This window comes from Centropristis striata, chromosome 9, assembly GCF_030273125.1.
Source record: "Centropristis striata isolate RG_2023a ecotype Rhode Island chromosome 9, C.striata_1.0, whole genome shotgun sequence".
Taxonomy (NCBI): domain Eukaryota; kingdom Metazoa; phylum Chordata; class Actinopteri; order Perciformes; family Serranidae; genus Centropristis; species Centropristis striata.
The window spans coordinates 19,818,000-19,832,638 of NC_081525.1; the positions used below are offsets into that span (position 1 = coordinate 19,818,000).

A 14,639-nucleotide genomic window follows, 5' to 3' on the forward strand; every position below is an offset into this window, starting at 1 on the left:
GTTTGAAATAATCGGGGGAGCTTTTATTTTGAAAGGCAAAAACGAATTCCCCGGGCTAGTTCCGCTCTGAGATCAGCTGATGCCAGTGTAAACAGAAAATAGAGGTGTGTGTATGTGAGAGAGAGAGACAGCGACAGAGACAGCTGTATTTCGCCGTCAGTCCGCTCAGCGTCAGATGAAGACGATGAATTAAGAATAAATGTGAGAGTGACGGAGAGATGTTCACCGGAGTGTTTGTGCTGCAGTAGAGCAGCACAAAACGGCTCAGAGGGGCTTAAAACATCACATGCAGCAGCACACAGAGGGCCTGTGTGAGAGAGAGCAGCTGTCTGGATTCTACTTCTCAGCACTGGAGTAGCTGAAGCAGTAAGTGTCACTGTTTATACTTTTAGCTGCTGTTGTGTTTCTAATGACACATCAGCTTCAGACCAGTGATGGGAGTGATTAATACTCAGTATTAATAAAACACTGACAAATTACTCCATGACAAGTAAAAGTCATATATCATGTATTTTAACATATAAATGTCTATGTGCAATATTCACTACTGAGATGTAGTAGAGTTGAAGTATTTTTTGTGAACAGTTAATACAAAGTAAGCTGACAAGTACAATGTTCAATCAAGATCAAACAAGAAAAAAGTAGAGAAGCAACGACAAAGTGAAAAAACAACAAACAACAAAAGGGGGGAGGGTAGAGTAGAAGTATAAAGTAGCATGAACTGTAAATGCTCAATAAGTACCTTAAATTTGCACTTAAGTACAGGACTGAAGTAAGTGTTTAACTCTCCTGTTATGTTCGTTTTTTCAGAAACAGCAATAACCCTGTGCATTTTTAATTGACCAAAAGTGTCAGAAACTAAAAAATCCCAATGAACATTGTTTATATTTCATTAATAATTCCAACCAATATTTAGTGCAATTATGTTCTTTACCTCTCAAATATCATGGTTCAGTGAGGATAATTCAGTCTTTTTTTTTTTAAATAAAAAATGCATGTTAAAACTTTTTCAATGTAGATTGGAAAGACCTACATATAAAATACAATGGTTTTACATGACATTGATTTAAAACAAATAAATAATAATAATAATTTTATTTTTATGAAAAAATACTTAAAATACAAGTTTTTTTATTTTTAAACTTTGAAATGAGTCAATTTGACCCTCAACATAAGAGAAGGGTTAAAGAGATAGATCATTAAAATTAGCTCCAATTAGGCAGAAACAACATCATTGCAATGAACACAGGAATGCATTAATAATGTTAATACAGTAATGTAGTACACTGTATGTTATTCTGATATGAAACGTTCCGCAGAATGAGTACTTTTACTTTTGGTATTTTATGTTTAATTTGATGCTTATCATTTTATGCTGAGAGAGTTTTTTCAATACAGGACAACTACTGGTTTGTTTTTATTGTCATTAATATATTGTTGGTCATGTCCCCTCTGAAGTGTAACCACATAAATCTGAAAACAAAACTAAGTTCTGAACCAATTTGTTTTCTCTTGAACTTTAAGATAATTTAAGCCTTTGTGCCTCAAGCTGTTATTTAAATGAGACTATCTGAGAAGTTTAGAGGGGAAATGTATCTTTACTTCTTTTTTGCTTAATTTAAGTAGATCATGTGTTTTTAATGTTAATTCTTTATCTAAAGTAGAACGTAGCATGAAATAGGGGGGGAAGCCTGAGGGGATGTATTCAAATTGCATGTTTAATCAGACCAACAGCGGAAACGGCACAGATACTATCACAAACTGTAAGACGAGCAAAAGCAGCAAAGTCTCACAGCTGAAAAGCTAAAACAAGGAAATGTTTGTGTTTTATACGGTTTTCACTATACCAGAATTTTAAAAACGATATTATAATATTAATATTAATATGTAATTATATTATTTTTATTTTATTTTTTTCCTAAACTAACAAAATGCAGACAGTGCTGGTAGAAAAAATACTGCACACATACCAACACATTTGAAATGATATAAATAGGAAATAACATTTTTTATTATTATTGCATCCTTGGTTTAAAAATCTGATTGGAGTTCATATAATTTTTAACACGTATTATATAACGATTTAAAAAAAGAAAAGAATTACAATTGTCATAAATCAGAAAGAAATGACATCAAACATAATAATAGATGAACACAATATAACAAGATTTAAAATATTGAGAATTTAAATACTAAAGAAAGCTCAGCATGTTTTCTGATTATGCTGTTATTGTGGCTGCGAGTCTAGTAGACAGACAGGCTGAGTAACAGTTCGTGTCACATGCTTTTCAGTCCCAGGTTAACCTGTTTGAGTGTCAGTTTGGGCTGCAAAGAAAAGCCCCAACTGACACTCAAACCGGTTTACTGATTTATCCCTATCCAGCTGACTTATCTTTTTGTTGTGAATGTGGTTCACTAATTATCGTCATAACCACGTGACATTCCATTACACCAGATAAAGTGAGCGTCCTTTTTTTACTCTCTGCATGCCAATGTTTTATTGCAAATAGAAAGTCATGTGGACTTAGACTCTGGGAAAGGGGGTGAGGACTTGTTTCCTTCCTGTAAAGCTGGTCTGGTGACTGCCACCTTTTGTCATAATTGTGACAGTTGCTTTTCCTCATTGTCTGACGAAGCAGAATCTTGTGACTGTTACTTCACGTGTCCTAAACAATGACACATGATGACTTTTAAAAAAATATAACCTGAGATCAGCTCTTTACTGATCATCTACACACACAATTGAACCACAGAACAATACAAAATATTTTTTAAATTATTGCACCATCTGCACTCACTACAGAAAAGTTTGAAGAGTCACTTTAAAGGTGCACTCCACAGATTTTAGACATCAAGTTCACTTTTCTCATCACAGAGTGTACCTAATGTGAGAATTGTTGTAATATAATATCTGAGAAAATCAGTGGTGGAAGAAGTATTCAAAATCTCTTACTTAACTAAAAGTATTAATACCACACTTTGAAGTTACTCCACTACAACTCCTGCCTTCATGTTTTACTTAAGTACCAGCAACAAAATGTACTTAAAGTATCAAAAGTAAAAGTATTCCCTATGCAGAATGGCACATCTCAGATTGTTTAATATATTCAGAATATATTATTAGATTATTAATATTGATGCGTTTATTAATGACGTCAAGGTAGGGCTCATTTAACTACTTAATACACTGTTATGTGGTTTAATTTATAAACCTGTGTAATCGTTTTAAATTGATATATTTCCTCATGTTAAATCTCGACCTGAAAAGTAACTAAAGCTGTCAGCTAAATGTAGTAGAGTAAAAAGTACAATATTATAAAGTTACATAAAATGGAAATACCCAAATAAATTACAAGTACCTCCAAATTGTACAGTACTTGAGAAAATGTACTTAGTTACATTCCACCCTGGAGAAAATAACCTTGTTGCTGTCAAAGTGACGTCATCAACTCTACCGTTGCGTTGGAGACAACAATTTTTTGGTGGTGTGGTGTTGACTCGGGCTGTGTATGAGCAAGAATCTCAAGAATAAATTAAAAAATGAACATAAGAGGAGGGTTAAATATAAAGCAGGAAACCTCCCTATTTGAGTCTTTTTGCATGAAAAAATAATTTAATAGTTATCAAAATAGTTGGCAAAAATGATTTGGTCAATTCATTCATCAATTAATGGACTAATTATTGCAGCTCAAATGCTCAAATGTCGCCTCTAGAAAAAAAAACCCATATACACTCATCAGCCTTTTTTTCTTGCTATTTAGCTCTAACTGATTAGTAATAGCCATAAATTTCTTTTAGACACTGGGTTTCTTTTCAGAGGCTTGGTGCACGTGTCCTTCTGAAAGCATCTTTTTGATTACAGTTGAGTCACAGAAATAAAAACTGTGCCCTCCTGCGTTTCCTCTGCAGGAGATCATGGAGGAGCTGGATCCAGAGGAGCAGTTCCTGCAATTCGCCCGGAACGGAGATCTGCCAGGGATTCAGAGGCTACTCATGTGCACGATAAGAGAAGAGACGCACATCAACATAAACTGCAAAGGTACTGTTTATGAGTCAAACTTTTTAATAAGCACTATCAGTCATAGTGTGTGGTGTAACATGGTATGTGCTCTTTCCTCAGGTAAGAGAAAGTCTAACCTGGGATGGACGCCTCTTCACTTGGCCTGTTACTTTGGACACAAAGATGTAGTGGAGGAATTACTGAAGGTAGGATTATTTAAAAAAATCTTAGATTATAAAGAAAATACTTGAAACTGCTGGAAATTTGGGTTATATTGGTTGCCACGTCTACTTTCAAACAGGTGATGCATTTTTAGAAAATTAAACTTGTTGTGTTTTCCAGTGTGAGAATCGCAAAAACAAAAATAGAAATAAAGAGTCATGGAAAAAATTGTTTGGACCAGCCTTTTTTCCTTCAGTTTCTTGTTCATTTTAATGCCTGGTACAACTAAAGGTTCATTATAATGATAACAACAAAAATAGCTCATGAGAGTTTTATTATTAGGAGCTGATATCTAGCCATTTTCCATAGTTTTCTTGATAATGATTTTGGTTATTATCAAGAAAACAATGATCTGGAAACTGTGGTCTAGTCATTTTTTCCATGACTGTATATTATGAAGTAAATGCATATATAAACACACTTAAAGAAGTGTTAAGAAAGTCCATAAAAACTTTCACAAAACAGACATCTTAAAAAAGAAGCAACCAGAAATTTACCTGACAAAAGTATCCTATGAAGATTTCTGTTGGATTTTTTTATTTTTTATGTTTAAGTTAACCACATCGCTTCCCTAGAAAGTGTCACAACACCTTATAAAATGCTTATTCGACTGAAGAAATCTTAGCCGTCTAAGACCAAAGTGACCGATAAGTCGACTAATCAACAAAGAAAAACTTGGGTTAAATGTGTCAAAACTAGGCCTATCGAAAATTATATGTCAAGAAAAACTCCTGTATAATGTCTTAAAAAAGTGTGTGTGTATGTGTGTGTGTGTGTGTGTGTGCGTGTGTGTGTGTGTGTGTGTGTGTGTGTGTGTGTGTGTGTGTGTGCGTGTGTGTGCGTGCGTGCGTGTGTGTGTGTGTGTGTGTGTGTGTTCCCCCCTGCAGGCAGGAGCAGATGTTACTTTGCCCAATAATGTGGGAGATACACCTCTGCACAAAGCTGCCTTCACAGGAAGAAAGGTACCGCCTCTAGTTTCTATTCAGATTACAAGTTACTCTTGTCGTTTCTTTCTTGATAGTCTGGTTTTGTGCATGCATTTGTTCATCCATTCAGTCACTCAGTCAATCAGTCAATCAATCAATCAATCAATCAATCACATATTGATCAGGAGGTTGTCATGCTGCTGCTGCACTATGATGCATGTGCTACTGTCATCAATGGGACAGCACAGATTCCCAAAGATGTCACTCAAAATGCAGAGATCAGAAGCATGCTGGAAGGTGAGAGAGTCATTATAATTTCATGGAAACATAAATATAATTATCTCCACTAATGTTTTAATAATACTTCTCAAGTTGTGTATAGATTTTAATAAGCTTCTACATTTTTCATGTAAATCCAATCATTTCACTGATCCAAGCGGCTGAGAGAACGGAGGAGAGGAAACTGGAAGAGGAACTTTTGGAAGCTGCGCGAGAGGGAGACTTGTCAACTCTAACTCAGCTGGTCAGTGCCAGATATTGATACATGCTCTAATACAGTGGTGGAATGTAACTAAGTACATTTACTCAAGTACTGTACTTAAGTACAGTTTTGAGGTACCTGTACTTAACTTGTATATTTCCATTTTATGTAACTTCATACTTATACTCCACTACATTTTTAGACAAATATTTTACATTTCCCTCCACTACATTTAGCTGACAGTTTAAGTTACTTTTCAGGTTGAGATTTAACATTAATAAACCATGATCAATTTAAAATGATTAAGCAATTTTATAAATTTAACCTCATAACAGTATAGATAATCATAAGAAGCCCTACCTCTACACAATTAAAACATTGCTTAGGTTAATTCATCACGACAAATAATCTGATAATATATTTAGACTATATATCTGAGTGAGGACATTCTGCATAATGAGTACTTTTACCTTTAAAAAGTATATTTTGATGCTGCTACTTTTGTACTTACTTACTTTGTACTTTTTACTTACTTAAGTAAGTTTTGAATGCAGGACTTTTACTTGTAGTGGAGTCATTTCACAGTGTGTTATTAGTGTGGTATTTTACTTAAGTAAGGGATCCAAACACTTCTTCCACCACTGGAAGTCAGACACATTTTCAACAATAATCATGTGGATTGCCCTCTGTTATTTTGAGCTGTTTAAGTTGGGAAAAATCAGTGTTTCTGTGTGTTAAATTGAATTCAGATTTGCTCACTGTTTGTCATGTAAGCGTAATACACTTTCAGATATCGTCACATTTTCACAAGTCCAGACAAGTATACAGTCAACTACGCCCTTTAAATCTTAACTGACGAACACAATCGTTCATGAAAACCTCATTATGAAATGCACACAATGGATCCTGGCAGGAAAGTTATGAGCAGCCTTCACTATTCCAGCTGTTGGACACACAGTGAGGAATCAAAGAGTCGTGCTTCACTTCTCAGCAGAATAATAAAGACCTGCAGGACATTTGGCACCAGACAACCCATCTGTTTGTATCCTGTGTGTTCGCTGCAGCTCAGCAGGAAGAAAACCCCGGACATCAACTGCACCGATCTGCTGGGTAACACCCCGCTGCACTCTGCTGCCTATCGAGGCCAGAAGCAGTGTGCCCTGAAGCTGCTCAAAAGTGGAGCCAGCCCCGATATCAAGAACAAGAAGGGTAAGACTCATTAATCAGAGCTGGAAATGAATGAAAGACTGCTGTCTTTAAAGGATACAGCTGCTGGTATTCTTTATTCTTCACATGAAAGCACAAACAATAAACTGATGCTTTGAACCAGTATTCTCTGTATAGCCAAAATGTGATAGAGCTCACTCCTCTGAGACATTGATTGGATCCTATTGTGGAAGTGAATTTCCCATTCATTTACTCCACTGATGATTCAGAAAGTCCTGATAGAGTTTTTAGCCTGGAACCAAGGTAACCAACTATGAGATGAATCGTTTCTATGAAATATTTGATTCTGACCAAAAAACAGATGGCAAAACAGTGAAAGGCTGTGTACACAAGAATGGCTTCTATTACCATTGTTTTAAAATGTCGTGGCAGAACGTTGTGACTGATAATCAAAATTCTGATATAGAATATGAATGGGTGAGATTCTTTTCATTTGATTTTTGAAAATAAGAAAATTGTCAGTGATAAAAAAAACATCAGTAAGAAAACTTGAATTGCACCCAGAGACAGTGTTGCCAACTTCGCGACTTTGTCGCTATATTAAGCGACTTTTCAGACCTCTCTAGCGACTATTTTTAAAAAAAGCAACTTTCGACAAATCTAGCAACTTTTTCTAGTGAGACTTTTGGAGACTCGTTCTTACTCTTACATGGGAGCTGCCAGGGGCCCCTCCTTCATCCCAAAGCACTCACAAGCGGCCCAGTCCTCCCGCAGCAGTCTCTCCCAACTGCAGTCAGAGCAGGAGACGTTAACCCCTCCGCGTCCAGTCTGCAAATCGCACATGTGCGAAGTCACTGCTGGCTGATTTACAGTCAGTGTCTCCCTTGGGTCACTTTAGCCGGTCTCCAGGTCGGATCAAGGAGGAGGTTTGGAATTGTGGCAGAAGGCAGTGCATTTGCAGTTCTAAACATATTCAGGGCGTTTTTTACTCACCTTTCGTCTTTCCCACAATGTTATTTCTCTCTACTACAACGTCCATTTAAATAACATGCACGTGGTACATTATGCAAATTAGGCGATGACGTCATTTAGCGACTTATAGCGACTTTTAGGACAGCCAATAGCTACTTTCCTTCCTGAGGAGTTGGCAAAACTTCTCAGAGAACAGACAGACTGCCAAGGCCAATGGTGCGTCGCATACTCCTCAGGTGGTCCCATTTCTTGAGACACAGTGCCAAAAAAAAACCCAAATATAGTTAGGTGAAATGCCAAGAGGACAAAGCTCGCTTCAAAACAAAAGTGATCCAGTGCTTTGCTGTTTACTTTCGTTTAGAGGGAGGGCACGTGCCAAGTTGAACCGTTGTGTTTACAAATCGTCACCCTCTAAATATAATGGCCGACATCATTTTTTTCAGGTTTTCTGGCTATTTTACCAGAGAGCATCATGAGAAGATGATTTTAGGCAACAAAAATCATTTTTGTCAAAAAATGACATGGGCTATTATTTTTGAAAGTTGACAAAATAATAAGCAACAATTCCTGCATAGTATGCCTTTAACAAACCATACATCGCCACCACACATTTCTTTCAAGATAGCTGCTTGTACCAAAAAATATTCCCTCTGGTGTTAAGTGTAAGACAGTTTGAACTAATTTCCCAAGGTTTGTCTCCATTCCTTCACCCAAACAGGAATAGCAACTGACTGAGGAAGCATCTGTCATTTCTGCAGAAATTTGGTTTGAGCTCTTTTGCTCAAGACTGAGGTTATTTTTTGGACACAGACGTGGTTATCAATGCAAAACATTTAAAAACTATGATTGCATAAGAAGCACAAGCTGTGGCTGGTTTGGATGTAAATGACTCCTTTATTCAAATAAAATGAAATCACAATTGTTTTCCTTCTATGTGTACATGTCTTCTGTTGTACTAAAACCCTGCTTGTCTTGTGTGTCCACCACTCACAGGCCAGACAGTGTTTGACCTGGCCAGTGACATAGCAATGAAGCTGATCCTTGAATCCAATGTTCATCGAGTGAGTGCTCAGCTGTTCTTTCACTTCCTAATGTTGCTTTGATTCGTTCTTTGATTCGTTTTTTACTCTCTACATGTTTCTTATCTGTTCCTTGCAGGGTATGACCCGCAAAGTCAAGATGTACGAGGGACTCCTCGGGAAGGTAAAGTCTAGGAATTATTCTCTGTGGTGGCTGAAAGACCCCTGTGCATTACAGATAAAGAAAACCCAAGTAAATTGAGAAGTTGCACTCAACAGAACAAGACACATGCATTGCATTAAGACCCTGCTACAAAAAGTAAAGAGCTGAATGAAGCTGCATATTCTTTATTGCCTTATAACATGGATATATACCAATATTTTCCCCTGAAACATTTCATTTTGCAATACATTAACACTGTATTAGTCAGTGTGTTTTTAACTAAGATGGTCGGTGACACATAAGACATTGTACAATGTTAAATAGAATAGAAATACTTTATTGATACTTTATTAATCCCCGCAGGGAAATTGTGTTTGTCACAGCAGCTCCCAAACGACAAGTCGGGCAGAAATGGCAAGAGAAGAGAAAACATTTTAACACCATACATATGGTCACATCAAAAGAAAAAACGTACACTATACACTTAAAATTTAAGACTATATACAAGTAACCTTAAACTAAAAAACGAAGTAACTGTCAAATGAAAAATAGATTAAAAAATCAGTGCGAGCAATATATAAATCTAAAACCTTAGAAGAGAGACTGTTTATGGGAGACTGTACAGAGCAGAGACACTGATTGTTTAAAGTACAGCATGAATGTGAGGGAATTGTACTTATTTATTGAACAAACAAGATCACAGGCTATTGGACCTGATTTGGAGTGTCTGATATTTTGAGGGAGGAGTTGTGCATGTTGTCTTAATTGCTAAATTCTCAGACTTTTATGTATAAACTATACTTTTATTTTGAAGAGAAAAATCACCCCATAAGTCTTGATCTAGTGATCGAGGGCTGTTGGGGAAAAAAAGTTAATCAAACTAAAGAATAATGTGTACACACTGTTCATTGTGTGTCATAGTAGGACATTTTCATTGCACACATTTTGACTACAGTGGGAATAGCACCCAGGTGTTACTAATGAAGACTTAACAAATATAACTGTCATTAACATTGTTAATCACACCTTTCCTGCTCTCATGTGAAGCCATTTTCCACCAGTGTGATGGGGGAAAAAAGATTGGATAAGGCATTATATTGAGACATTTTCTCAAAATAATGCCATAGTATCTTGAAATAATAACTGTTATCCATAATTGTTATCCATTAAAATGACTTAGAATCTCAAAATATTGAAAAACTTTTGCCAAATAATACTTACTTATTATTTTGAGAAAGGTTGTCATTACTTTTTTTGTCATTATTTTTTCCATTTCAAAGTTTAAAAATCTAAAAATAAAATCGTAAAAAGTATTTTTTCATTAAAAAAAGTTATTGTTATTATTTTTTTTAAATAAATGTCATTTAGAAACCATTGTATTTGATATGAAGATTTTTCCAATATACATAAAAAAGTTTTAACATGCATTTTTAATGAAAACAATAATAATCCTCCTCCTGAATAATCGTCATTGAACCATGATCTGTGAGAGGGAAAGAACACCATTGCACTAAATATTGATTGGTAATGGAGTTATTAATGAAATATAAACAATGTTTATTGAGATTTTTTTAGTTTCCGACACTTTTTTAATTAAACATGCCCCGGGTCAAATTGACCCATGAACATTATTGCTGTTCCTGAGAAACGAACATAACAGGAAGGTTAAGATACAAGGTCATTATTTTTGGGAGAGATTCTCAATATGTATGGTCTTGTTTTTTTTGTTTTTTGTTTTTTTCGGAAATAGGCCTCCAAATTAAACCTGCAAAAAAATATTCTTTAAACCACTTAGGGGCAGCAGAGAGTGCAATAGTGTTTTTTAATAGTGTCTACAGCTAACATGTTAGTGAACAGATGCTGAAAACATTCCATATCATTTGGGGTTGTGTTTGTGGCCACCTGATTAATGTAAGTCCAGTATTCACTCGCTTTTAAACTTTTTAAACTGTCAACTCCTGAAAGAAATATGTGGTTTTCAAACCTACAGTTATAGCAGCCTCCAAATTACTTAACCTCAGCATTTAGAAACCCTAAATATTAATTTTAGTCCCACTAAGCTAACTGCTGAGCCTTTTAGCATTTGAAATGTGTTTCTAAATGCAGCATGGACGTTGTCAACTTCATAAATGTGTTTTCCAATATGCTGTATTTTCTCAAGGAGCTGTGTCAGCCACCATTTAAAATCAGTAAAAAAACAAATAATAGAAATCCCTGAAAATCAAACCACTGATTTCTCCCTTGTGCGTCATCCCGCAGAGCTCCAGATTTTTTGGCTGGCGCTCCTACTGGGTCGTCCTTCAAGATGGGGTTATATCCTGGTACTCAAAACAGTAGGTGCAATCTCTCACCTTGGCTGGGCTCCTTGAATCAGAGTCAGACATGTGAAAAGATGTCAGCACCAGATAAATGGAAGTGTTGAACACTTTTGATTAGAAAGGTGCTGGAAGTGACAGATAAATGAGTTAAAAAAAATAGAAAAGGGTTCTATCTTCTGTACCTTCATCGAAAATGTGTCATCTATCTGAAAAAGTAATCCAGCAAAAGTAAAGAACTCTCCTCTTTTTCCCTCATATGAAGGTCAGATGCAGCTGCCAATGTCAGGAGGCAAGGCTGCAAGTCCCTCACACGTGCTCAGTGTTTGGTAAAGCCAGCATCAAATATTTACACTCCATTTTTTTGTCCGCTGTGTTGAATTAGTGTGAGTGTAACTTTTGCACAAGATAATTTTTTTTTTTATGTCCTCATTTCCAGATCCGAGCCAAAGACAGCTGCTTTTTTACCCTGAAGTGCTTTGATGACAGCGTACATCACTTCAAAGTATCAGCTAAAAATGACCCAGAGGCAGCGAGAAAAGTAGGCTTAAATTCATCTCTGGCTATTAAAGCGATTGTTCTTTTTTTTTTTTTTTTAAGTGGAGTTTGTATGATGTACTCACTAATAGACAGTGTATTACATACAGTACATGGTATGGAGAAGCAGAAGCTTAATTATGTACCTCTGTGTAAAGGCGTAGCGGCAAAATATACTTTAGCCACCTAAAAATTCAATAACACTTTAAGTATAATCTATATTTAGAACATTTTTATGCATAAAAATGTAAGATTTTTTTATGGAATCTGTACTGATTTGTTCATAAAACAGTACCTTTTCGTTTTGACAAGTGACCATGTTAACTGATGACTTTCAGCCTAATCAGGGTTAATAAAACACAGATGACTTTGCATTTCAAATTAGAAATTGAAGTCTTCTATGAGGATATTCTGTTTGTGTTTTCAAAACCTGCCGTCACTACAAGCAACCGTGACGCAGTCAGCTAAGACTCACCAGTTAACGTGGTCACTTTTTAAACCAACACAGCAGTATTGTCTAGCAATGCTGTAAATTCTCGGGTACTATGAACACAAAACATTATCATCACATTAATGTTTTTATTAGTTGCGGATAGGTATCTGTTTGTTTACCACTCGCATGTTCTTGCACAGTGCTGCTTGAAGTGGGACAGGTGAGACTTGACTCCACATTGGCAACACGGTGGTGTAGTGGTGAGCACTCTCGCCTCACAGCAAGAGGGCAGCCAGTTCGACTCCTGTGGCGTTTATGGAGTATGCATGTGTCAGCGTGGGTTCTCCCTGGGTTCTCCGGCTTCCTCCCACAGTCTTAGGTTTAATTTATGACACTAAATTGCCCGTAGGTGTGAATTAGGGCTTGATTGTCTGTCACCATGTGCCAGCCCTGTGATAGCAGCCCTGTGATAGTCTGGCAACCTGTCCAGGTTGTACCTCTCTGTGCTTCTCCCACAATGTCAGCTGGGATAGGCTCCAGCCCCCACAGTTAAGCAGTTAAGGATAATGAATGAATGAACTTTATATCTCAAAAGCACTCCACTGCCATGCAAATAGAGGCTTTTAATTTCAAGGTCATGCTTTTAAACAAATCAATATATTTTTGATATTCTAGTGAACCAAATTAAAAAAATATCTGTTCTTCTTTTCCAGGCTTGGCTGGACGCACTGGAGGAGCACTCAGCTTACAGCACACACTACTGCTCCCAAGAGCAGGGAAGCGAGGGGGACGAGGAGGAGGAAGCGATGTCACTCGGGGAGCTAACAGACTCACTACAGGTGGCTGTAAACAAAAAACATCCAGAATTAGCATGTTAGAATAATGATCCGAAATATTTTTGCTGCACTAGAAAGGCCCCCAGTCCTCCCAGCCTGCGCTGCTTTTGTTCACCAACTGTGTTCTCTTGTCTCTCTTAAACCAGGCAGCAGAGGCCAGCCAGAAGAAACTGGAAAAGGAGGTTGAAGCTTTCCTGTCCATGCTGAAAAATGATGGGCTGGCAGAAAGTAAAACCTATTATTTCATTGTCTGTTTATTGAAATATAAGTAACAAAGTAGAAATGTAACAGATAAAGATTCAACAGTTTAAATAAAAAACTTCTTGATTAAAATTTCAAGCTTCATCAAGCAGATTTAAATGCAAAGCATTATTATGAAATAATGTATGACCCTTATTTTTAAGTCTTCACCATTTATTTCTGTCATTATAGGCTAGCTGTTGTTTGTAGCTTTCCTGAGAGCATGAACAAATAACTTCATGTCAGCGTCTTCTGCTTTTTAGGCAACTGTTTGACTTTTTAATTGCACTAGTTATTTGTACCAATGTGCCCTCATTGATGTGTTTGTCCCCTCAGGGATTCCATCTGAAATACAGCAGAAATTGCAAGAAATCTGTGAGTTGTCCAGCGAGACCAGTTCCAGTCTCAGTGTTTGTCTCGGCTTCCTCTCCAGACAGGAAGGGGTAAGTGTCAGCTCCCCCAGGACACATTTGTGTCTTTGTTTGAATGCCTGTTGGCAGGCAGGTTTATGTCTTTTGTACCATCGATAATCAGTATTTTATTCTCCACAACCCACAGCAGAAAACAGATTTTGGGGGGGGTTTAATGTGCAGATATTTGGAGATAGTTAGCCCCGAAACTTTTGTTTCAGCTCAATAAAACTGAGGTAAAAGGGAATTGAATAACATTAAAATAAACAGCAGATCATGTAATCACAGCTTTGTTTCTGCAAAGACACATAAATGTTATTCAAGTGTCACTGAACACTGAGAAAGAAATTGTATATATTATATTCTATATTCTTAGTAATTTGAGTGACCTGACCTTTTAAGAAATGTGCAGACTATAAATACTATAATCAAAAGGGTCCATACTGTCTGTGGCCCTCAGAGATATAGTGATGAGAATGAGAAGTAAAAACACAACAAGAAAGAAAGCGCGCCACAATTCACACCTCCTTCTGAAAGTGCAGTGATTATAAGCCGTCAGATGGGTTTTCTTTGTGTGTGATTCAATGGATCTGATTATAATGGAAGGATTCAGTGGCTAGATTACATCCATCCGTGAAGGAAAATAGACGGCACCGCTCACAGCTCACAACAAGTGCCAACCCTTTACATCAGTTCTGTAATACTGTAAAATGTTGGTAATATAGCATTTGAACACAGCGTTTACATAATGAGATCAAGTTTTTTCTTTTTTCCCAGAGGTTCTATGTAGCTTGTATACTTAAACCTCATAGTAATTCAGCTGGATAATGAACCTGGAATTCTTTCAGGTACTGTATTTGTAATCACAAATGCAAACAGTGATGAGCCAACTGGATTTTACTACACTGGCCACGAGCC

The 14,639-nt window shown here is 36.7% G+C and overlaps 1 protein-coding gene across 1 annotated transcript in view; it reads left to right on the forward strand.

Moving 5' to 3' along the window:
• The first annotated feature begins 165 nt into the window (after positions 1 to 165).
• Positions 166 to 14,639, forward strand: part of LOC131977976 (oxysterol-binding protein-related protein 1-like) — a 32,837-nt gene continuing 18,363 nt past the window's right edge. The window contains exons 1-15 of the mRNA XM_059341462.1: positions 166 to 366; positions 3,910 to 4,039; positions 4,121 to 4,206; positions 5,110 to 5,184; positions 5,334 to 5,445; positions 5,586 to 5,671; positions 6,694 to 6,838; positions 8,762 to 8,829; positions 8,927 to 8,971; positions 11,210 to 11,283; positions 11,531 to 11,594; positions 11,705 to 11,806; positions 12,949 to 13,074; positions 13,218 to 13,299; positions 13,648 to 13,754. Coding sequence (XP_059197445.1) covers positions 3,916 to 4,039; positions 4,121 to 4,206; positions 5,110 to 5,184; positions 5,334 to 5,445; positions 5,586 to 5,671; positions 6,694 to 6,838; positions 8,762 to 8,829; positions 8,927 to 8,971; positions 11,210 to 11,283; positions 11,531 to 11,594; positions 11,705 to 11,806; positions 12,949 to 13,074; positions 13,218 to 13,299; positions 13,648 to 13,754 — 1,296 coding nt within the window. The 5' untranslated portion in view covers positions 166 to 366; positions 3,910 to 3,915. The remainder of the gene's footprint in view (positions 367 to 3,909; positions 4,040 to 4,120; positions 4,207 to 5,109; positions 5,185 to 5,333; positions 5,446 to 5,585; positions 5,672 to 6,693; positions 6,839 to 8,761; positions 8,830 to 8,926; positions 8,972 to 11,209; positions 11,284 to 11,530; positions 11,595 to 11,704; positions 11,807 to 12,948; positions 13,075 to 13,217; positions 13,300 to 13,647; positions 13,755 to 14,639) is intronic.